This window comes from Phoca vitulina, unplaced genomic scaffold (genome assembly GCF_004348235.1).
Source record: "Phoca vitulina isolate PV1807 unplaced genomic scaffold, GSC_HSeal_1.0 scaffold70, whole genome shotgun sequence".
In the NCBI taxonomy this organism is placed as follows: Eukaryota; Metazoa; Chordata; class Mammalia; order Carnivora; family Phocidae; genus Phoca; species Phoca vitulina.
The window spans coordinates 6,585,666-6,609,481 of NW_022589773.1; the positions used below are offsets into that span (position 1 = coordinate 6,585,666).

The following is a 23,816-nucleotide window of genomic DNA, read 5'->3' on the forward strand; positions in this document are numbered from 1 at the left end:
AGCAGGGGGAGTGGGAGAGGGAAAAGCAGGCTTCTCACAGAGCAGGGAGCCTGATGTGGGGCTCGATCCCAGGACCCTGGGATCATGACCTGAGCCGAAGGCAGATGCCTAACGACTGAGCCGCCCAGGTGCCCATCTCCCTGCTAGTTTTTAAGATATTCTCTGTGATATAACAAAGTACAAGATTTATTATTATTTTTCCCACTAGAGATTCTCTCTCCTTTTTTGCTTTGAGGATTCATGCCTTCTTCAGTTACCTGACATTATGTCTTTGCGTTATCTCTTCTATTTTCTCTATTCTTTTCTTCCAGTATTTTAGAAATTTTGGTATGTCTTCTTACTCTACCACTTTATCAGCTATTACTGTAGGGCTGTTCAGTCTGCTGCTTTAACTCATATTTTGAGCTTGTTCCTATCTCTGTTTTTTATTTTAAAACTTTATTTCCTTTTTAGAGTTTGTGTTTGGTTCTTTTTCAGATCTGCCTATAGAATACCCAGTTCTTGCTGGCAGATTCTATTCCTTCCTTTACCTTTCTGGACATGCTGATGATTTAAAGGCTCAGGTTGCTTCATTACCTAAAATTCCTCCAATTGTGTATTCTCACACTTGTTACATCTGCCCATTTTCATGGTGGTGGGTTTTATATGTTCTTCATAATTTTTGCCTGAGCTCCTCCCCACCCCTCCCCCCACACTGGAATCAAAAGCATTCTCTGGATTATGGAAGTCTTCCTAGAGTATGTTTTTGTATTCATCCCTCATTTAGATCCATGGTTTTCAGTGATTCTGGGCCAGTTTTTATGTTGGTTTTTAGCTTAGATTTTCCATACCACCCAGGTGCTACAAAATCAGATTGCACAACTGGCACAGGCTGGGCATTCCACATTTCACCAGTGATTCTTCCTATCTAGAGTAGGAACATAACCTGCTTCCATCCTGTGTTCCCAATTTGGGCTTTCCTAGCTTTAATTTGCAAACTGGGTATCCTCTTAACTCCTCCTTTGTTTTTGGTTTGTTTGTTTTCAATGCAGGGAGTTCAGTCATTTTCCTCTCCCCTCTGGACATGGGGTCCTGCAGACTATAACTTAAGGCATTAGCTCCCATTCACCACTATGTTAATTCTTTGCTTTTTGGCGCCTACTGATTTACCTTTCTTACTTCGGAGCTCAAATATAATTTTGCTCTTGTTGTTGTCAAATTGTATACAATATTTCTCTTTTTGGAATGGGATGGGACTTGCCACATATTCACTGTACCATCTTCTCAGGGAAATTGGAACCATACAATTTAAAATTATTTTTTTTTCTTGACCCAGTGTTTTTAACAATTTATGTTAAACAAGCAACCCATGTAGCCTGTAAAATAAATATGATTTTATCTATAATTTCAACCAACTGTAGTTAGCATCTTAAAATCACTAAATATCCTGGCAATCCAGTAGAGATTAAAAAGTAGGATTTATGAAAATAGTTTCTTATTTAATTATCACATAAAGATTGTTATTTTTTAAAAGTTTGGCTGCTTATGTAAAATTAAATACCTGAAAATCTGATTAATAATATTGAGAGAAATTACTGAATTTAAGAATTTTAAATATCTCATTTTTATGCCATTATTTTTATAATCATTAATTTTTATCCTCACTTAGTATTGTGGATATCAGCGCATATATAGTATGTGGTCAGTCTTGACAATGAAGGCATTATCTTATTGCTATTACTTTTATTATATCTTTAAGAAAGCTATATCTTTAACATATGTCTTAAACCATAGACACCATGGAAACATCATAGTATTGCCATTTCTTTTATATATTTCAGAAAGATATAAAAGTAATTTTTGCCTGTATCTTCTTTTTAAAAATCTAGGTTAACATCTCTTACAGCGCTATCAGTTGGAGAATATGATATACTTGATTATAAAGAGTTTGGGGAAAAAATAAGGCCATCACCTCATTGAACCAAAAATGACTATTTTTTTCAGACTTAGTTTTTGCTTTCCTTCTCTTTTCAGGCACAGAAAGAAAAAGTGAAGACAGATACATTGACACATACAAAGAAAGGTCAACAGCTAAGTGAAGGAAGCATTTCATTTCCCCTTTACATTTCACACCCTGTAAGCCAGAAGAAGAAAAAAGTCTACCGCACAGATCAGACCACCTTCATAATTGGAGAAACGCCAAAAGGAATCCGCAGGTATGTTTATAACAATACTGGACTTTAAGAATTATTCTCAAAAGAAATATAGCTACTTAATAAAATACACAAATTATTTGAATCTTAACCATACCTGGCATCTAAATTTGTACACTTTAAAAAAATAAATTCCAGATGTTTTAAATGTTTTTAGAAAGCTAATCCCTGAATTGATAAAAAATCATTTTATATCCATTTTATATGGATACATGAAATACTTAAGTGCATTATATTCATTCACTGAATATTTATTGAGTACCTAATATGTACTCAGGCATTGTGCTGAATGCTGAACATACAGTGTAAAAAAGGACGTAGAGCTTACAGTGCAGTGGGAGTTGGCATTAAACCATAAGAATTTTCAAAAGAAAAAAACTTATAAGTAATTATAAAATGATAAATAAAAGAAATGGGCAGCCCTCCTTGATAGAGAATAATGGGATCTGGAGGGGGAGCAGATAGCATTCTGTTAGGTAGTCAGGGAAGACCTCATGACAGAGTTGACATCTGAGACCTGAGGGATAACCAGGCAAAGAACTAGAGTAAGAACATGCCTGAGGAGGGAAGAGGTTGGTGTGTTCGAGGAACCGAGAGAAAACTCGTGTACTTAGTACATGATAAACCAAGCGGGCAGCCATAAGATGAAGGCCGAGACAGAGATGGGGCTGGAGCAAGCAAAGCCCTGTCGGGTGCGGACAAGAGTTTGGATTTTATTCCAAGTGCAGCCAAAAGCTGTTGAAGCATGAATGTGATCTGATGTATGTTTCTAAAAGATTGTTCGAGGTTCTGTGTGGAAAAGGGCAGACTAGGGGAGACCATACGGAACTAGTTGATGGTGGTTAGCGATAGAGTGGTTGCCATGGAGACAGTGAAGTGGATGATTTCACTTTGGGGCTGGACTGGTTGTTGGAACAACAGACTGGGTTGACTAAATGGGGAAACCTAGCAGAGAAAAGAGTTTGGAGTGAAAAAAGAGTCCTCTTTTTGTTCATATTAAATTTGAGGTTCTATGGAAATGCCAAATAGGCAATGGATATGCTACTCTGGGGTTTGGGGACTGGAGATCTAAATGTGGAAGTCATCAGCATCGAGATTATAAATGATTTTAGAGCCACAGATTGTGTGAAAAGCCTAGGAGCCTGGCACAGAGAGAAAAGGAGAAGCCCCAAGACTGAGCCTTCAGGTGACAGTGGCCCGCTGGGTAGGAGGCACAGTATAAGGTCCTGAAGTCCAAGAGGAGTGAAAGTTTCAAAAAGGAGGGAGCACTTCACTTTATGAAATGCTTCTGAGAACCAGAATCAGATGAAGTGGGAAGGTGCCTCCTGGAACTGGCAGCAGAGAACACAATGGCTGCCTTGATGGGAGCTGTCTGCAAATCTGTGGGCAGACGCCGGGGTGAGGTGGGCAAGCCGGGGATGGGCAGACCCTGTGACAGCTCTTGGAGAGTAAAAAGGGACAGGAGCTGGAGGACGTTATCAGTCAAAGGTAAGTTTTTTTCAAGTTGGGAAGATAATAGAACCTGTTTGTGTGTTGAGAGGAAAACCTAATAGGGGAAAAAGAGATCATGCCAGAGCCATGCTAAGAGAAGCCCTGGAGGCAGGAGAGGGTGAGGTCCAGGCCCCTGCAGAAGGTCTAGCCTTCTAGATGAAGGGATGAAGACGGGCATTGATATGGTGATATTTCCTCAATTAATTGAGAATTAAAGTATCAATTCAGAGGGAGAAAAATTTCAGGAGAGAAAAGCCAGGAAATAAATCACTTATAAAGTAGGACAGCAAGCTTAGTGAGACTAGAATTCATGGCTCATGTAAGTCCCTGTTTGAGAGTAATTGCAGGAGAAGCATCCATGCAGTTGTGCAGACTTTGTTCAGTACACTTCAGTTGCTCAGTTACAGACACAGAATAGAGAGATGGCTGGGGTTTTTTCAGGGGTTAGAATGGAGGGAAAGAGAAGCAAGGAAGCTGAAGGATGTTTGCAAAGGAGTAATTATAAAATTGAACCTAAGCTAAACAAGGGGAGGCTTGATGAGGTCAGAAGTATCTTCCAGCATTGTTGTCATGGGGGAATTGAACAGTTGAGCTGGTATATAAGGTGCCTGAATTCAGGGATTTGCAGGTTGTGCAGTTAATGGTAATGATAGTGGCAGTCTATGGTCTTGGGAATAGGGACCTGAGATGCAGTTGATTCTCGGGTCAGGAGTGGTAAAAAATTGGTGGGGCCAGGAGTAGGAGTTGAGTGGGTCATCCACATGGATATTGGTATTATCAAGAATGATGGCAGGATATGGGAAAGGAAGCAGGATTAATCTCGGGTGTTCAGTCACTAGCAGGAAGCAATTAAGAGGTCACTTAACAAGTTGAGGGAGAGAATGGTTTAGCGAGATAGCATAAACCTCAAATAGGGGAAGGAGTCTCCAAGAAAATGATGGTCTGGAAGCAGCAATGTGAACCCTGAACCCTGAGATTTAGGGTGTGATGTATAAGAGCCTTAGCTTGTGAGGGCTGCATGGGAAGAGACAGTATGAGGGGACAGAGGGACGATTCCGGGAGGAGAACAGGGGAGTTGGTAGATCATAGCCTGGTTCTGGGGCACCAAAGAATGGTCTGGAAAGGTGAGGGATTAGATTGGGGATAAAGAGACTAGGAGGGGATGAGAGGCCAGTGGTTCCAGGTAAGAGAGTAGTGGCTGAGGTAAGCAGGGATGGGAGGCAGGGTTGAATTGGCCCTGAAGACTCAGCAGGCAGTGGGCAAATGGTGATGTCTCTCTGGGTTCCAGATTCTTTCCTCAGGGTTTGGCAGCTCCTCGGCCCTTGGGTACTGGTGTGGTAGGTTGGAGCATGGCTCTTAGCTGTGCACCATTGCCCAGAAAGGTGAACACCCCACATGTTACACCAGTGTATCTCCTCTTAAACAGACTTATAACTATGATTCTGGGCAAACATGGGGCAATTTACTTTGGGCAATTATTTTGCTCAGAGGCCGGCCATAATGCATTTTACCAGTTTTTGAGGAGCACAAGTGTCCTTATCCCCTCTAGCACTGTATATAAAAATAAAACTATTAACAATGCTTAGTTTTGGCCTCTCTTCTTTCTTTCTCTACCTAGCCTAGGGAATAAATGCCTCAGGCTAAGTGAAAGGCTAACGTACCAGCATCTGAGCCAGGGAACAGTGTTAGAACCAGGGAACAGTGTTAGAACTGCTGACACATCTTTCCCACTAACCATCCACCTTTATGAGAATCACGGCTCTGTACCAGCTGCAGCCCTCAGGTCACTGGAATGAAGTTCCTGTCCCCCTTCACTTCAGAAAGCTCAGGCAAAGAGAAGATGGTTTAGCTGTGTTCTACCCCTTTCCCTCAGTTCCTCAAGAACAGGGGAGAGAACGTGAATTAACATCCATGGCACACAACTACTCTGGATACCTATCTTTGGTTTTCTTTTTTTTTCTTTTTCTTTCTTTCTCTATAGTGGCTCACGAGTGTCTACTCTCGTTTACTAAATTGTCCTTACAAAGTGGCTAGCTTATACCTCCTGATTGTACCTTGCACTTCTTTAAATACTTAGAGAAAATTCTTTTAAACACCAAGAATTATGAAAGCCAGTTAGAAGGCAAAAATAAAATGAATTATAATTGTAATTCATCCTGTGAAGGGACATCCGCACAGCCTAATTTACTTGCATATTACTGACATAACACAGGGTCAGAAATAGGTCTCCTCCCAGAAGTGACAGAATCATAGGATCGTGAGTGAGGTCAGCACAGCAAAGGTGAAAGTACTTTGGCAGCTGCTGAGACACCACCAAGTCTTGGATAAATAAAAAGACATCAGCCTGTAACTTTGCCATTAACTTAATCTTTGCAGCACAAATATTTATTAGAAAGGCCATGAAAATGGATTTGGAGATGATTAATAAACAAAATAATAATACCTCATTACTTCATATGAAGTGAAAACTGGAACCTTTTAAGAACGTGCTTGTTGCTTTCCAACAAGAACATTGGCAATTTCCAGGACAGAAATTTGGAAGCTTGTATTTGTGTTATTAAATATTCTGTTGGCAGTAAGAGTGGCTGTTGATCAGGCATAGATGATATCTGGACTTGGAACAGTTAATAGGACCAGTGTGGTGCGGACTAGAAGCCAGCAGACTCATCTGGAGCCACGAAAGAAAGTCCTGAGCCTGCGGGATGGATTGCCACTAAATCACAGGAAACACAAACTTTATATAACCTGGCCTGAGCAGCAAAAATAATAGTGGCTTTAGAGCTCCTACTTACATACATTACAAATAAATCATCATTTTACCTTCAGGATTCTGTGTTGTGTGCAGGAGAAAATTCAAACTTCTGAAATTGGTATACTGACCCCTCATGATTTTCAGCCTCTTCCTTGGCCATGTCTCCTGCCCCTCTGTACGCCAGGTCCTCTCAGAAGTGGGCCTGTGCGTGTTCCCCCTCTCCCTGGAACATTTCCTCACTCATCCTTATCTGACTGGTGACACCAGAGAAGCCTGCCCTGCTGCCTTACCCATGACCCATCACTGGCTTCGGTACCCCTTCTGTGGGCACCCACAGGGCCCTGTATTTACATCCGTAGTGGGATTTGTCACTCTCTTCTGGTTTGATTTTCATGCATCTGTCTCCCCCAGCTCGACTATAAACTCCTTGAAGAATATGGTAGTAGGGCTGGTCACGGTGCCTAGCACATAGAGGGTCTATAAATATTTGTTGAATGCATAAATGACTGTTTTAAGGAAATATTATATAAAATATAAATATAATTCTAAAACTTTGGGACTTTTAATCATGTGCTACAACACCATCTCTGACTTTTGTTTGAAAGAATGTTTGGGAACATTGAGCTCTCCTGATTCATGGCCCAAACTCAGCATCAGCAAAGCAAGGCCCTCTGTCTTAATCTACTCTGTCTCCCCTAATGAAATACCACACACTGGGGCTTAAACAACAGAAAGTTATTTCTCACAGTTCTAGAGTGTGGGAAGTTCAAGATCAGGGTACCAGCTGATTTGGCTTCTGTTGAGGGCTCTCCTCCTTGCAGATGGTGACCTTCTCACCATGTCCTCTCGTGTGGAGAAAGATCTCTCTGGTGGCTTCTTATGACCTCATTTAACCTTAATTACTTTCTAAAGGCCCTATCTCCAAATATAGTCACACTGAGGATAAGGGCTTCAACATATGAATTTGAGGGGGACACAGTTCAGTCCATAGCACCCTCATCTGAGGAAAGGAGCAGAGTCTGGTGTCTAGGGTTCTGAAACAATCTTTCTTTCTGCCTTTGTCTTACAAGGGTTCTGGAAGGCCCGTTTCCTCACACATGCATACAATAGTTTTTATTAGTATCTTATACTAAGAGTGAAACTCACTGCTTTAAATAGCATCTCAACTTCTTAGTTTAACTGTCTATACCCAAGTTGGACCAGTTGGGGGAAGAAAGAATCTAGGTTTATCTAGGTTTAGAATTTTCCTTTATGATGATCATAAAGCTGTGTGAAATTTCAATGTTGTATTTGTGGAAGAAGGGAAAAAAGGAGAGAGAAGAAAAAAAATCCCTTTATTTTTCAGAATTTTCTCTCTTCCATTCATTATGACCTTTCTTTGACAATTGTAGGACTTAAACACAATATAGATTTTCAAATACAGATTATATAAATTATGATTCTCATGTCAGTCATAAATTGGCTGACTGGAGGAGTAGAATGCTGGGATCCCACAATTCCCAGGAAATACCTAATAGTATAAATCAGAAGAACTTAAAAAGCTGGTGATTTCATGAGCTGAAAGTCTTTTTCAGTAGCATGAGGAAAGAGGTCATATCCTGCTCGTATAAAATGCATTTTCATTATGGAATTAAGCTAATATATACTAAATGAATACAATTACAGTTGACCCTTGAATAACACAGGTTTGAACAGTGTGGATTCACTTATAGGCAGATTTTTTTTTTGGTAAATACAGTACTATAAATGTATTTTCTCTTCTTTATGATTTAACATTTTCCTTTTCTCTAGCTTACTTTATTGTAAGAATATAGCACATAATACAGCACATTATATATAATGCACATAACATACAAAATATGTGTTAATTGACTGTTTTATGTTATTGGTAAGGTTTCCAGTCAACAATAGGCTAATTTTGGGGAGAGTCAAAAGTTATACTTGTATTTTCGGCTGCGTGGGGAAACCTAACACCCTTGTTGTTCAAGGGTCAAATATACATTGCTTTGTCTCTTTAAATATCACTGGTGATGAGTTCTTTAAAAATAAAATATAATAAAAATAACCACTGCTTTTGTTCCTTAACTCTTCAGAAAACAATTTGAAGAAATGGCTTCTTATTTTAACTTGCCTTCTGTAAAGGAATTTGCTGAACATATAACTAAGGCCACATCAGAAGAACGACAGAAAATGCTAAAAGACTTTTATGCTTCTCAATATCCAGAGGTAAAAGAATTTTTTGTGGATTCTGCTGCAGAATTCATTAAATCTTCCCATCAGAAAAGAGAGAGAGTCAGGAATAAGTCTGAAAAAAGAGAATCTCTTATAAAAGAAAGGCCGTCAGATTCTGAAACTTTGTCATTTAAAAATTTTCCCAAAAAAGTTTCTCAAATTTGCAGCCCAAAAATATATAAAGAAAAATCTATTAAGTTTCAAAATCACAGTTTCCATAGACGAGAGGTGCTTTCTAATGATGGAGAAACTAACGAATCACCTATAAGCTCTACCCAAGAGACTGACAATGGGAAAAACAGCCAAGCCTCCAAAGGCACTGTGGCATCCTGTTCCCTGAACACTAAGTCTGAAGTATATGAGTTAGAAAAATTAGAATATACCATGAAAGACCAACAAGACCTAACAAGAACAGACATTTCAAGAAATGAACCACTTTTCAAAGTGGAAAACAGAAAGATCAAAAATCCAGAGTTAGGCAACACTTCTGTGGTTGGCTTACTTGGTGACACGTCTATTCTTGATGACCTCTTTAGAAGTCATGGGAACAGTCCCACACAACTGCCAAAGAAAGTTCTTTCAGGGCCCATGGAAAAAGCAAAACAGAGACCAAAAGATTTCTGGGACATCTTGAATGAACAGAATGACGACAGTCTTAGCAAACTCACCGACTTGGCAGTGATAGAGACTCTGTGTGAAAAAGTGCCCCTTGCTGCCTCCTCCAAAAGGAAAGAGGAGCTGGAAACTTCACTTTGGAAATCAAATGAGAAATTTTTGTGGAAAAAATTTAGCTCAAGTGATACAGATGAAAACACGACTAATGCACAAAAGTAATGCGTAAACATACAATGAATTACTATAACCAATGAACTTCTGCCATCCATGTGTACAGCACCGTGTTCCACACTAATTATGTTACTTTGAACACAGTTGTCAACATAACATTTTTATCAAACTCTTGCTGTAGGGTTGTTTTAGCCTAAAAGGTTTTTCCTTGATAATCTGATTTGATCTTTTAAAAATATGATTGTATTATAGTATAAACATCTTTATGAAATAGAAAAAGGCCTAGATGTGTTATCAGGAGGCCTGGGACATCTCCCTTACTGTGTAATTATGTGCCTGTAGGTAAGTCACTTACTTACCTTGGTGTGCAGATATTTCCTAATATGAAAGGTGAAGGCTTTGAACTCAAGCAACATTTGTGTCCTTCCAGATTAAAAAGGCTCTGGTTTACTTTCCCAGATTCCATTAAGTCACAGGCCAAATTATGGTACATTGATGTGTTTCTTTCTTCCTAGCATTTAGAAAATTAACTGTTTTCCTTTTCCCAAAGTATCATGTATTATTACTAAATTATGTCAGAGAAAGTAATATCTAGTACTGAATATATGATGTTGTGTTAAAATAATAAGTTTGTCACTGCTGAAAATCAAAGGGTTAATGTTGTAGAACTGTACTATGTGAGGTAGACAGCGAAGTGATCGAACTACTACCGAGAGCCACGGAACACAGTGCCTCTCCTCCACTTGTTATACAACAGTTAAGATTCAGTCAGTACAGATTAAGCTGTGTGTAGTACTTTTGTATGAAGTATGGAGAAATGAAGAAACATTTTATTTAAACCTGTTCTGTTTTGTTGAATTTAATGTATGTCGTTTATAATCAACGGAATGTGCTTATTGTTGAATTCATTTCTGTGGAAACATTCACTCGGTCCCTGTGTGTCCCACGCCAGTGGCTCGAGGTGCAGGTGAGGTACCGCTATGGGTAAAAGACAGGAGAGCGCATCTGTGAAGAGTCCTGGCTGGAAAGGCCAGCGGGTCATGCCTGGCACATGGGAGCAGGGACTGAGGCTTCTACTGACCCACGTTCACGTGCGCTGTGGCAGCTGTCCTTGGGTTGAGCTCCCGGAGCTGGGGCAGGAAGAAAAATAGGAAACGGCAGTGCCCCAGGAAGTGGTGGTGCCCAGAGCGCCGTAGACCATTGTTGTGTTGAGGGGGCAGGGCCTCCAGAGTACCCGCCATTGCAGCGGGGAGCCATGGCTGGGAGATGGAGAAAGCAAACAAAAACCAAGCAACAAAGAAATCGTTTCTCAAGGGACCGAGTGGCCAAATACGATTTTCTCTGTGAAATCTATTTTATATCATGACCCAGTACGTATGTGTTAATACAGATTGAAACAAAATGTTTATGAAATAATATTTACCCACAAGGCATGCAGTGTCCTTTGATACCTCCTTTTCTGTTGTACTTTTTTGGCTCTTATGTCTATGTGTTTTTTTCATGCTCTCATAACCCACTAAATTGATTTTATGGCCCATTAATGATTGGAAATTACAGTTTGCAAATCATTGTTTTAGATTATATGGAATTAGTCTCTCTCTTTTTTTTTTTTTTGGCTATTTTCAGCTGAGTTGTATCCAAACTTACCAGATGCTGAGTTTCACCACTGAGGTGCTTGCTACAGAACCAATGTGTTGTGTGTCTGTGGCAGACATATAAATGTTGTTAGCCTGCTCTGGCCTAGCTGTAGGAGGAGCCCGCATAAGCAAGTAGACACCCCTTCGTCTCAGTTTACATACCAGATGGGACAGTTCAGTCATTTGAGTAAAAGTGGATCTTTCATAAAATAAAATACCTTTAAAATTTTTAATACAGATACGACCTTTGAATCATAAAATGATATTCATACAATATAATGAAATACTATTAAAGAGATTTTTATCAGTGAAAGTCAAAGTGGAAGCAAAAATTACAGACCTGGAGTTTAAAAACTAGTTTTCAGCAGTTGCCAGTGAAACTGTCATTATTATCATGCGGGAGCAGCGTGTCAAGCAGAGTACAGGGTCCAGTACGGAAAGGAGCCAGTCGGAAAGTTCCCAGAGGGAAACTGTAAGGGTCGACTTGCCTGCACCGGGGCAGTGGGAAGAGTTGGATCAGCCATTGATGAATCTGGGAACGGACACTATGAGGGGCTGACAATGAGAATCCTGCCTAGCCCACCCCACCACGGTCTTCCAGATAAATAGGTGGCCCCAGGCAAATCCCAAGCCTTCTTTCAGCCTGTTACCCCCTTTAAATTTGAGATGGACAGGACCACTGGTGTTCAAGCATTTTTTTAAAGCAACTGAACTCTATCTTAATTGAAGATCAGTTGTCGAAAATAATTAAAATGGAGGTCTGCTGGTTCCAGCAGCACCGCGTGGCTCCATGGGGCACTAGTGTGAAAAACCACAGGGATGATATCACTGCTAAAAAACCTTCCAACTTCAGGTTTCCAAGGTTCTGTTTGCCACAGTCTGTCTTGTTCACCTCTCTTTAAAGCACTCAACACACAGTTATTAATATTGGAAACTGAGGCAAAATACTGAGAGGCTTTTTGCACTTGAATTCCCTGGGGTTCCCTTAAAGCCCTGAAACACCTTCTCAGAGTAAATTAACATCACCTGCAAGTCGTGTGGCTGCCCCTATATGGTCAAGGCAAAGGAACCTTGGTTTGCAGAGAGGAGTTGGTGATAAATTTTCTGGCAGTCCACAGAAAATGAGAAAGCCAAGGACAGTATAGTTCAAAGGTTTTAAAAGCCCAATGTGGGCAGATTTTAAATTCTGAAGTTATCCTTTCTTATATTAAAATTGTCCTCTTTGTATGAAATGATAGTAGATCGTAGTTTTTAGTCTTTTTCATTGTCCTTACCTGATATAAAAGTTGATAACCATGTCAGTTCCCAAAAGTTTTACTTGACATTTACTAGTCTATAAAATCCCTAAGAATGGAATCGCTGCCTGCCTCAAAGTTCACGAATGGCTCCCTCCATGGCCACTAGGTCATAAATCCAGTTAACAGTGGGTCTAGGACCCACCAAGGATGTCATTGAACCTATAGGATCCTGTTAGATGGATCTGCCTTCACAGAGCCCAGAGTGCAGAGCACGTTAGCTCCTCACCTAATTCTCATTGGGTCGTCATCGATGTAATCTTGTTCCCCAGTTCCATCCCCACCTGCTCTCGCAAAGCATCCTCCACCTAGTGCTTCTGGGAGTGTTAAAGGGAAGACTCGTCAGTTCAGGAACACCTCTCGTCACTGGCGACACCGCATTTGCCTTGGGTGACAGCCTTGCATGCTACCCCCCCTACACACACACCCCCACTCAGTGCTGGCTCCACGTGGTGTTTGTGGCAGGTGGGGGGGATATCACACTCTTTCTCTGTTAATGGGCAACCACAGGAGGGCTGTCTTGCCTCACAAGGTCTTACAGAGTTTTAAATGAAAACAGCCCTTTGGGGAAAGACTCAGACTGACCCTCCCTCTGGAGGGAAGCCCTGAAGTGGCAAGTCAGAACCACCTGCAGAGGCTTTCAGGAGGTCAAGGGGTCAGCACAAGCACCTATTTTTATAAGTTTCACACTATGATATGATGTGCTAATATTTTGTCTTGAGACCGTCGCTGGGCAGGACACTCTCTCCACGTCAGTGAGCCCCTTCGCCTGTGGACAAGCTCATCCTGGAGCCCCAAAGTTGTCGTTAGCATTATGTTTCAACTTGGTCAATATGTACTTTATTTGCTTTGCTGCAGGTTAACAAATGGCACTGGTTATATTTATCCCCTAAATTTCCACATTTAGTCTTAATTATATGAGTAGGATGCCTTTCTGTCACTGACACAGATAATGCCCAAGTGACTCTTGGGTTTGTACTGCTCTCTGTCATGGTTAAGAACCAAGAATGCCTCTTTTGGGGCACCTGGGTGGCCCAGTCTTAATTTTAAGTGTCTGATTTCGGTTCAGGTCATGATCTCAGGGTCCTGGCATCCAGCCTGGGGCATAGCTCTGTGCTCAGCAGGGAGTCTGCTTCTCTCTCTCTTCCTCTCCCTCACCCTCTGCTCCTCCCCTGCCCCATGCTTGCTTGCACTCTCTCTCAAATAATTAAAATATTTTTTTAAACTCTTAAAAAAAAAAGAATGCCTTTTTCTACAGATGTCTTTTTGGTTAGCTAAATGAGCCCCCTCCGTCTTGTTGAAAGAAATCACTGTAACTCACTTTATATTGTTTTAGCTTATGTAAACAAGGGGGAAAGTGTGCATCTCTGAATGTCTTATGTGTCTCTAAGGAAATTCTAGTGAGTCATCTTGTCAAGTTAAAATATGAATTAGTCCCCCCTCACCCCACATATATCTCTTAACTTTGATTTTTTCACTTTTTTGTAGTGAGACATGCTTCTAGACTGAAAGACTTCAAAAGAAGGCTCATAGTAGCTAATGCATGTATTTTTTACCTTCCTAAAACTATTATAAAAGCATTGATAAGAACCAGAAGAGATTGTAATTTTTCGAAACATAAATGCCAGCATGAGCTCCGCGAGAACTGATTTCACATGCTCAGATTACGCCCGCTCTGCCGCCCGCCCCCCCAGCCACCCGCTTAGTGCCTTCCCTGTGCTGCCAACAGCCGACCCCTCTCTCTGCCCAGCCAGGACTCACTGCCCTCTCTGCCACTGCCTTCAGGAGCCTCCCTTCAGCGCTGCCTGGCAGAGCCCCAAGTTCCTTTCAGGGCAGTCCCTGACTCTCAAGTCCACCCCCTCTGCCCAAGCATCCTGCTCACCAGTGTCCTGGAGCCCTCAGGGCCGTGTCCAGCCACGTCACAGCTTCCCCCACTCAGCTTTCCCTGCTCTCCCCAAACACCTCGTCCTACTCAGACCTCTTCACTACCTGATTCCCCCAACCTCCCCCTCCACAACGGGGGGAAAGGCATCAGCAAAGCTGAGCAGGCTGAGTGATGTGGGAGGAGCGCTGAATGTCATACCTGGGACCCTCCTGAAGCCAGAGCACCAGGCAAGTCATCTGGGGGGGGGGGGGGCAGCAATTCACTGACCTGCCAGGAGAAGGCAAACCCAGCCAGTCTGTGGAGCTCCGGCCAGGGTGCCATCATGCACCCCCTGACATGGCCCAGAGCTGCCACATTGCCCTGAAAGGCGCAACAGCTCTTCAAAGACAGCTTAGGGCACAGCAGTGTGCTCAGGCATGTTGGGGTGGACAAGCGGATCTCAGGGAGCTTCAAGTGTCCCCTAGGAGGGTGTGAGTGAGAGGACAGGACACCACCAAAATGTGTGCTGAGCGGTGGAAACAGGATGGCTTCCAGAGTCCAAAAGTGAAGAAACATGCTTTGGGATGAGTGATCAGGAAAGGCCACCCCAAATTCTGGGGATGGGGCCAGGGGCCAGGCCTGAAAGAATGGGAAGGCCAGAACAACACTTCCTCCAGTCTCCCTCAGCCTTTAAAACCCCAAATGACAAGGAATGTGGGCCTTGTAGAGAAGTTTGAGTTTGGGACCGGCCAAATACAAAAAACGCTTCTGACAATTACTCTAACTTCCAAGATACACAAAGGCAGCGGGAGACCTAAGTGCCAAAGGAGAGCGAGACAGTCAGGCGGAGTTACTGCAAGTCGGGAGCCCGGCCCCGGGGCACCGCCGGAGTCGGGGCAAGGACAGGCTGTTTGGCCTTGCCCCGCGCGCGTGTGACGACGGGGCGCTATCGGCCCCGGGGCCCGCGCTGGGCCGCCGCCCTGCCCGCGGGACCGGGCCCCAGGCGCCGAGCGTGCGCTCGCCTCTGCCCGCTCGGCCTGCGCCGCAGTCCGGGAAGCCGCCTCGCCGGGGTCCCGCCTTCCCCTCCCGCCCCGCAGGCAAATATTAGAAGGTGCAGGTGGATAGAAATGGCTTCAAATAAAGTTCGTCTGCAGTTTCCAGGAGGCCACCGCGGCCGCTGAGACCGTCACTGGCAACCCCGGCGGCTGCGGGGGCCACCACCCCCGAGCCCGGGATTCGCCGCCCCCAGGCCGAGGAGGCCATCTGCTCCTCCGACTCAGGTTCATTTTCTCCCGGGGGCGGGGAGGGCGGAGAGAAAGAAGCGAATTAAGTTACGCTCCGGCTGTAGTGATGGAAAACACGAAAGCCGACTCCAAGGGCTTGCGCCTCGAGGGCGCGTTATCTGCCATTGGCCGCAAACCTCAGGAAAGTCCCATGTGCTTGCGTTCGCAGGAAGCCCTGGGTGGCCGGCTGCCGCTCGCGCCCGCGCCGGGGGGGGGGGGGGGGGCTTGTCCACCGCGAAACGCGAGGCCAGGAGGAGGGGCAGCACTTGGTGGGGTCCTGCCTCCCGTTGAGCTGGGGAGCGCGTGCGGCGCGTGAAAATCCCCAACCCGCGCCCCTCCCCGCCCCCAACCCGGGGACTGAGGCCGGAGTTGGGACCCCGCCGGGGGCAGGCGGGATCGGGGGTGGGAAGGGATCCTAAACTGGCCGGGCGGCGGGGAGGGGAGGAAGGGATCCCTGGTTTGCGGGGGGCGGGGGCGATCCCGGACAGGCGGTGGGCGCGAGTTCCTCCGGGCGCACCCACCCCAGTTAGCGGCGCACAGCGGCCGGTCGCCCCCGCGCGCCGACCCCTGGGGCTCCCGCCGGGTTAGAATTCAGCGGGGGATGAAAGGGTCCCGTCCCCCGCCGCCCGCGCCGGTCCCGGTCCCGGTCCCGCCCTGGCCGCGGGAGGCGCGCGGCCGCCGGGTGTGAACGACGGCGGTTTTTGCGGTCTGGCCGGCGGCCCGCTGGAAAACCAGCCTCAACTTGATCCCGAGCGCGTCTCACTGAGGTCATGGGAAGCGGGAGGGCGGAAGCGCCGGGGGCCGGGCGGAATGGGAGCTCTGAGGCGGCGAGGGGCGGAGGGAGGGAGGAGGGGAGCCGGCCGGTCCCCGGCGCGGGGTCGCCAAGTGCCCCGGCAGCTCCTCCGGGCCGGCCCGACCGCCGCGCAGCCGACGGTGCGAGGGGGAAATCGGGCTTCGCACCTCCGCACGCTGCACCGAGACCAGCGCCAGCTGCCCCCCCCACCCCCGCGCATAAATCCTCCCCCTCCAGCACGAGCCCCACCCCTGCGCTCACAGCCGCCTCTGGGCCCGCTGCTTCCGCCTCCCGTCCCACGGCGCGCGTCCCCAGCCCCCACCTCTGAGATCGTCCCTGCAGCCGGCTCTCTACCTTCCACCTTCATCCAGCCATCAAGGCCGGTGCCCTCGGCCAAGGGTCCATTCCCAGCCTGTTATCAAGTCCTGGAGAGAATTTCTCCAAAATATTTCCCGAATCCCACTGCCAAGCGCCCGAGTTCCCGCCCCTCCACCTCCCATCTGGATGCCGCACAGACTTCTCCCTGGATTTCTAGCCTTTAGCCTCCTCCCTTCCTAATCTATTTTCCACACCAATTTCGCCCAAAGCGTGTTAAAGCACACAGGGACCTCGGTGGTTGTAAACCTCATATTTCCCCTGTTAAGCAGGTTAAGGGTGGTTCGGCTGGAGAATAAAAACTGAAGGCTTTGGCGCACGTTTGTTGAGCACTTACTATACGTCATTGTTGAACACATCAAGTGGATTTTCTCATTCAACTGCCCAACAGTCCTTCCGGGGAGGGATTATTAGGTATTATTATTATTATTATTATTATTATTATTATTATTATTATCATCTCTGCTTTATAGAAGAAGAAATTGAGACATAGACAAACAAAGGGCAAACAAACTGCCCTTGGGTCTGTTTCTCCATCACTGTACTGCACTTCTGCAGAGAACCTTGACCTTCCTAACAGGGATGGAATGACCCACAGCACCAGCTGTGGCCTGGGGGCCAGGTGGCAGCAACCATCTGTTAGTAGCAGTTCTAAGTGGATGGGTGGGTGGATGTCAGGCCAGGTTTGATCTGGAATGTCTCAGAGGCCCCGTTGCTCTTCCACCTGCCTTTAATGGATTAGCGGTCTGAATTTCTGGGCATGGACAAGTTAGAACAGTCTCCACATTGATCTCCTCCTGTGCTTTCCTGACAAATTTCTCTACTCTCCTCAGTCAGCTCCTCTTGCTTGGCAGCATGCTGGAGACACCAGAGGTGTCCTACCCACAAGGAGGACTTAATGACAGTGTCCTCATTCTCCCACAAACATAGGCCCCTCAGAGCCCTCCACACCACTAGTGTCCTCCCATCTCCAACCCCTGAAGAGCATCAGCTTCTGGCCATAGATGAGGCCCAGTCTGGGCTGCTTTTGTCCTGGGAGGGGGTGGGATTTTGATCACTAATTAGTGGCTGGGAGACCAGGAGTCAGCAGTGGTCCCCTTTCCAGGACCCATAAATGATACTGATGTGGGAAACAAAGGCAAAAGAAAAAATTAAATTTCCTTACTGCCTACAGCCCACTGACAGACAAGTCCTTGGAACAGGCCAACTGACATTCTTCTAGGAACGCAGCTGCCCTGATGTTAATGCTTTGCTAAGGGCAAAAGGCAATCTTAGCTTAACATTATCCTGACTACCTCCCCCCCCAGGATCCTGTACATTTACTTTAACATATAAAAATTCCTTTGGAAACTTCCTTTATCTCTACTCCCCAAGATATATGTTAGCAATCATCCTCCAAGCATATGACCCACTGATAGACATCTGAAGGGTCTCATGACTGAGTTTTTACTAAACAGTAATAAATGACCTTTTCCTAACAACAGCCAGCCCCCTCAGGATCCTGGAAACCTTGTTTCCAAAATACCTGTCCCTAACCCCCTCCCAACTTGAATGTATATAACAGCCACTCCTCATGATCCTGGTGCCACGCTTTCTGCCCACGGGTCTTGTCCCCGTGCTTTCATAAAACCACCTTTTTGCACCGAAGACGTCTCAAAAATTCTTTCTTGGCCCTTGCCTCCAAACCCCAACACTTCAAACCATATCAATACCACAAGGGTCCATGCCCCCATTTCCTGCCTGGGAATTAGGGTGATTCCTCCCTACCCATCCTTCCATGATCTGGACAAGATGGGCAGAGGCTCCCAGACAGCAGGGAACTGAGACTATGTGATTAGGGTTTGCTCTAGTGAATCCCTGTTTTTTTATTTCTGTGAACGCACCTGTTACATAATACTTATGCTGTCCTTTTCTTCCTGGAATACATACCCTACCAGGGGCTTTATTGCTTTTTTATAGGATTTTTAATTAATTTTTTGGTAGATCCATAAAATGAAATTCAAAGGGTACAAAAGAGCATACAGTTTGCCTCCTTCTCACCAAGGGGCAAGCTCTTCCATCCCTCACTGTTAGCAGCTTCCTGTGCATCTTTCTCAGAAATAGTCCACACATTTATAAACATGCGTCATTTCTTTTAACTGTGTTTTTGATGTCTTTTGTATTAACACCTAAAAAGTATACTTTTATGCTTTGAAAAAAAAATCAGCAGTTTCAGAATGGAGCACTGAGATTCTCAATTTGGAGCCTAGCCCCCTTCTCAGTCGGATGGGGCCGCGGCAGGAATGCGGAGGCCTCCACCTCCCATGGAGACAAAAGATTTTCCCAGTCTCCTCTGGGACCAGCACGAGTACAGGAGGATGTGCAACCTACAAGATTTGGTAAGACTTAAAAGAACCAAGAGAGGAGGGGTTGCTGGGTGCTGGAATCTAATACCCCCTGGATGTCCATCAGTTGAAACAGTGACCAGAGATCCTAACCAAACAAGGCTGGGATGAATTTTTCCGTGTTTCTGGTGCGGGATGTTTTAGGAGCAGCATTCGTCTACAAAGATGTCGAAATCTCAGGTGTCCTTAGTAACTTTACATTTTTTAAAAAATTTTTTTATTCTTATGTTAATCACCATATATTACAGCATTAGTTTTTGATGTAGTGTTCCATGATTCATTGTTTGCGTATAACACGCAGTGCTCCATGCAGAACGTGCCCTCTTTAATACCCATCACCAGGCTGACCCATCCTCCCACCCCCCCTCCCCTCTAGAACCCTCAGTTTGTTTTTCAGAGTCCATCATCTCTCATGGTTCATCTCCCCCTCTGATTCCCCCCCCCTTTATTCTTCCCCTCCTGCTATCTTCTTCTTTTTTTTTTTTCTTAACATATATTGCATTATTTGTTTCAGAGGTACAGATCTGTGATTCAACAGTATTGCACAATTCACAGTGCTCACCATAGTACATACCCTCCCCAGTGTCCATCACCCAGTCACCCCATCCCCCCATCCCACCCCCCCCTTCAGCAACCCCCAGTTTGTTTCCTGAGATTAAGAATTCCTCATATCAGTGAGGTCATATGATACATGTCTTTCTCTGATTGACTTACTTCGCTCAGCATAATACCCTCCAGTTCCATCCACGTTGTTGCAAATGGCAAGATCTCATTCCTTTTGATGGCTGCATAATATTCCATTGTATATATATATAACACATCTTCTTTATCCATTCATCTGTCGATGGACATCTTGTCTCTTATCCACAGTTTGGCTATTGTGGACATGGCTGCTATAAACATTGCAGTGCATGTACCCCTTCGGATCCCTACATTTGTATCTTTGGGGTAAATACCCGGTAGTGCAATTGCTGGATCGTATGGTAGCTCTATTTTTAACTTTTTGAGGAACCTCCATACTGTTTTCCAGAGTGGTTGCACGAGCTTGCATTCCCACCAACAGTGTAGGAGGGTTCCCCGTTCTCCGCATCCCCACCAACATCTGTCGTTTCCTGACTTGTTAATTTTAGCCATTCTGACTGGTGTGAGGTGGTATCTCATTGAGGTTTTGATTTGGATTTCCCTGATGCCGAGCGATGTTGAGCACTTTTTCATGTGTCTGTTGGCCATTTGGATGTCTTCTTTGGCAAAATGTCTGTTCATGTCTTCTGCCCATTTCTTGATTGGATCATTTGTTCTTTGGGTGTTGAGTTGGATAAGTTCTTTATAGATTTTGGATAGTAGCCCTTTATCTGATATGTCGTTTGCAAATATCTTCTCCCATTCTGTCAGTTGTCTTTTGGTTTTGTTGACTGTTTCTTTTGCTGTGCAAAAGGTTTTTATCTTGATGAAGTCCCAATAGTTCATTTTTGCCCTTGCTTCCCTTGCCTTTGCCGATGTTTCTAGGAAGAAGTTGCTGCGGCTGAGGTCGAAGAGGTTGCTGCCTGTGTTCTCCTTTAGGATTTTGATGGACTCCTGTCTCACATTTAGGTCTTTCAACCATTTGGACTCTATTTTTGTGTGTGGTGTAAGGAAATGGTCCAGTTTCATTCTTCTGCATGTGGCTGTCCAGTTTTCCCAACACCATTTGTTGAAGAGACTGTCTTTTCTCCATGGGACATTCTTTCCTGCTTTGTCGAAGATTAGTTGACCATAAAGTTGAGGGTCCATTTCTGGACTCTCTATTCTGTTCCATTGATCTATGTGTCTGTTTTTGTGCCACTACCATACTGTCTTGATGATGACAGCTTTGTGATAGAGCTGGAAGTCCGGAATTGTGATGCCGCCAGCTTTGCTTCTCTTTTTCAACATTTCTCTGGCTATGCGGGGTCTTTTCTGGTTCCATAGAAATTTTAGGATTATTTGTTCCATTTCTTTGAAAAAAGTGGATGGTATTTTGATGGGGATTGCATTGAATGTGTAGATTGCTCTAGGTAGCATTGACATCTTCACAATATTTGTTCTTCCAGTCCATGAGCATGGAACATTTTTCCATTTCTTCGTGTCTTCCTCAATTTCTTTCATGAGTATTTTATAGTTTTCTGAGTACAGATCCTTTGCCTCTTTGGTTAGATTTATTCCTAGGTATCTTATGGTTTTGGGTGCAATTGTGAATGGGATTGACTCCTTAACTTCTCTTTCTTCTGTCTTGTTGTTGGTGTATAGGAATGCCACTGCTTTCTGTGCATTGATTTTATATCCTGCCACTTGACTGAATTCCTGTATGAGTTCTAGCAGTTTTGGGGTGGAGTCTTTTGGGTTTTCCACATAAAGTATCATATCATCTGCAAAGAGTGAGAGTTTGACTTCTTCTTTGCCGATATGGATGCCTTTTATTTCTTTTTGTTGTCTGATTGCTGAGGCTAGGACTTCTAATACTATGTTGAATAGCAGTGGTGATAGTGGACATCCCTGCCGCGTTCCTGACCTTAGGGGGAAAGCTCTCAGTTTTTCCCCATTGAGAATGATATTCGCTGTGGGTTTTTCATAGATGGCTTTTATGATATTGAGGTATGTACCCTCTATCGCTATACTCTGAAGAGTTTTACTCAAGAAAGGATGCTGTACTTTGTCAAATGCTTTTCTGCATCTATTGAGAGGATCATATGATTCTTGTTCTTTCTTTTGTTAATGTATTGTATCACGTTGATTGATTTGTGGATGTTGAACCAACCTTGCAGCCCAGGGATAAATCCCACTTGGTCGTGGTGAATAATCCTTTTAATGTACTGTTGGATCCTATTGGCTAGTTTTTGGTGAGAATTTTTGCATCCATGTTCATCAAGGATATTGGTCTGTAATTCTCCTTTTTGATGGGGTCTTTGTCTGGTTTTGGGATCCAGGTAATGGTGGCCTCATAAAACGAGTTTGGAAGTTTTCCTTCCATTTCTATTTTTTGGAACAGTTTCAGAAGAATAGGTATTAATTCTTCTTTAAATGTTAGGTAGAATTCCCCAGGGAAGCCATCTGACCCTGGGCTTTTGTTTATTGGGAGATTTTTGATGACTGCTTGAATTTCCTTAGTGGTTATAGGTCTGTTCAGGTTTTCTATATCTTCCTGGTTCAGTTTTGGTAGTTGATACATCTCTAGGAATGCATCCATTTCTTCCAGGTTATCTAATTTGCTGGCATAGAGTTGCTCATAATATGTTCTTATAATTGTTTGTATTTCTTTGGTGTTGGTTGTGATCTCTCCTCTTTCATTCATGATTTTGTTGATTTGGGTCATTTCTCTTTTCTTTTTGATAAGTCTGGCCAGGGGTTTATCAATCTTGTTAATTCTTTCAAAGAACCAGCTCCTAGTTTCATTGATCTGTTCTACTGTTCTTTTGGTTTCTATTTCATTGATTTCTGCTCTGATCTTTATTATTTCTCTTCTCCTGCTGGGTTTAGTCTTTATTTGCTGTTCTTTCTCCAGCTCCTTTAGGGGTAGGATTCGGTTGTGTACTTGAGACCTTTCTTGTTTCTTGAGAGAGGCTTGTATTGCTATAAACTTGCCTCTTAGGACTGCTTTTGCTGCATCCCAAAGATTTTGAACAGTTGTGTTTTCATTTTCATTGGTTTCCATGAATTTTTTTAATTCTTCTTTAATTTCCTGGTTGACCCATTCATTCTTTAGTAGGATGCTCTTTAGCCTCCATGTATTTGAGTTCTTTCCGACTTTCCTCTTGTGATTGAGTTCTAGTTTCAAAGCATTGTGGTCTGAAAATAGGCAGGGAATGATCCCAATCTTTTAGCTGGTTGAGACCTGATTTATGACCTAGGATGTGATCGATTCTGGAGAATGTTCCATGGGCACTAGAGAAGAATGTGTATTCTGTTGCTTTGGGATGGAATGTTCTGAATATGTCTCTGAAGTCCATTTGGTCCAGTGTGTCATTTAAAGTCTTTATTTCTTTGTTGATCTTTTGCTTAGATGATCTGTCCATTTCAGTGAGGGGGGTGTTAAAGTCCCCCACTATTATTGTATTGTTGTCAATGTGTTTCTTTGCTTTTGTTATTAATTGCCTTATATAATTGGCTGCTCCCATGTTAGGGGCATAGATATTTACAATTGTTAGATCTTCTTGTTGGCTAGACCCTTTAAGTAGGATATAGTGTCCTTCCTCATCTCTTATTACAGTCTTTGGTTTAAAATCTAATTTGTCTGCTATAAGGATTGCCACCCCAGCTTTCTTTTGGTGTCCATTAGCATGGTAAATGGTTTTCCACCCCCTCACTTTCAATCTGGGGGTGTCTTTGGGTCTAAAATGAGTCTCTTGCAGACAGCATATCGATGGGTCTTGTTTTTTAATCCAATTTGATAGCCTGTGTCTTTTGATTGGGGCATTTAGCCCATTTACATTCAGGGTAACTATTAAAAGATATGAATTTAGTGCCATTGCATTGCCTGTAAGGTGACTGTTACTGTATATTGTCTGTGTTCCTTTCTGGTCTATGTTGCTTTTAGGCTCTCTCTTTGCTTAGAGGACCCCTTTCAATATTTCTTGTAGGGCTGGTTTCATGTTTGCAAATTCCTTTAGTTTTTGTCCTGGAAGCTTTTTATGTCTCCTTCTATTTTCAGTGACAGCCTAGCTGGATATAGTATTCTTGGCTGCATATTTTTCTCATTTAGTGCTCTGAATATATCATG

The 23,816-nt window shown here is 44.0% G+C and overlaps 1 protein-coding gene across 4 annotated transcripts in view; it reads left to right on the plus strand.

Moving 5' to 3' along the window:
- Nucleotides 1–13,239, plus strand: part of ERCC6L2 (ERCC excision repair 6 like 2) — a 133,720-nt gene extending 120,481 nt beyond the window's left edge. For 3 of the 4 annotated variants that reach the window (XM_032392896.1, XM_032392898.1, XM_032392897.1), the window contains 2 exons: nt 2,014–2,195; nt 8,529–13,238. In XM_032392896.1, the coding sequence (XP_032248787.1) occupies nt 2,014–2,195; nt 8,529–9,501 (1,155 nt within the window). In that variant the 3' untranslated portion in view covers nt 9,502–13,238. Of the gene's footprint in view, nt 1–2,013; nt 2,196–8,528 lie in introns of all 4 variants that reach the window. The other variant, XM_032392899.1, reaches the window with a different exon arrangement.
- Nucleotides 13,240–23,816: the final 10,577 nt, after the last annotated feature.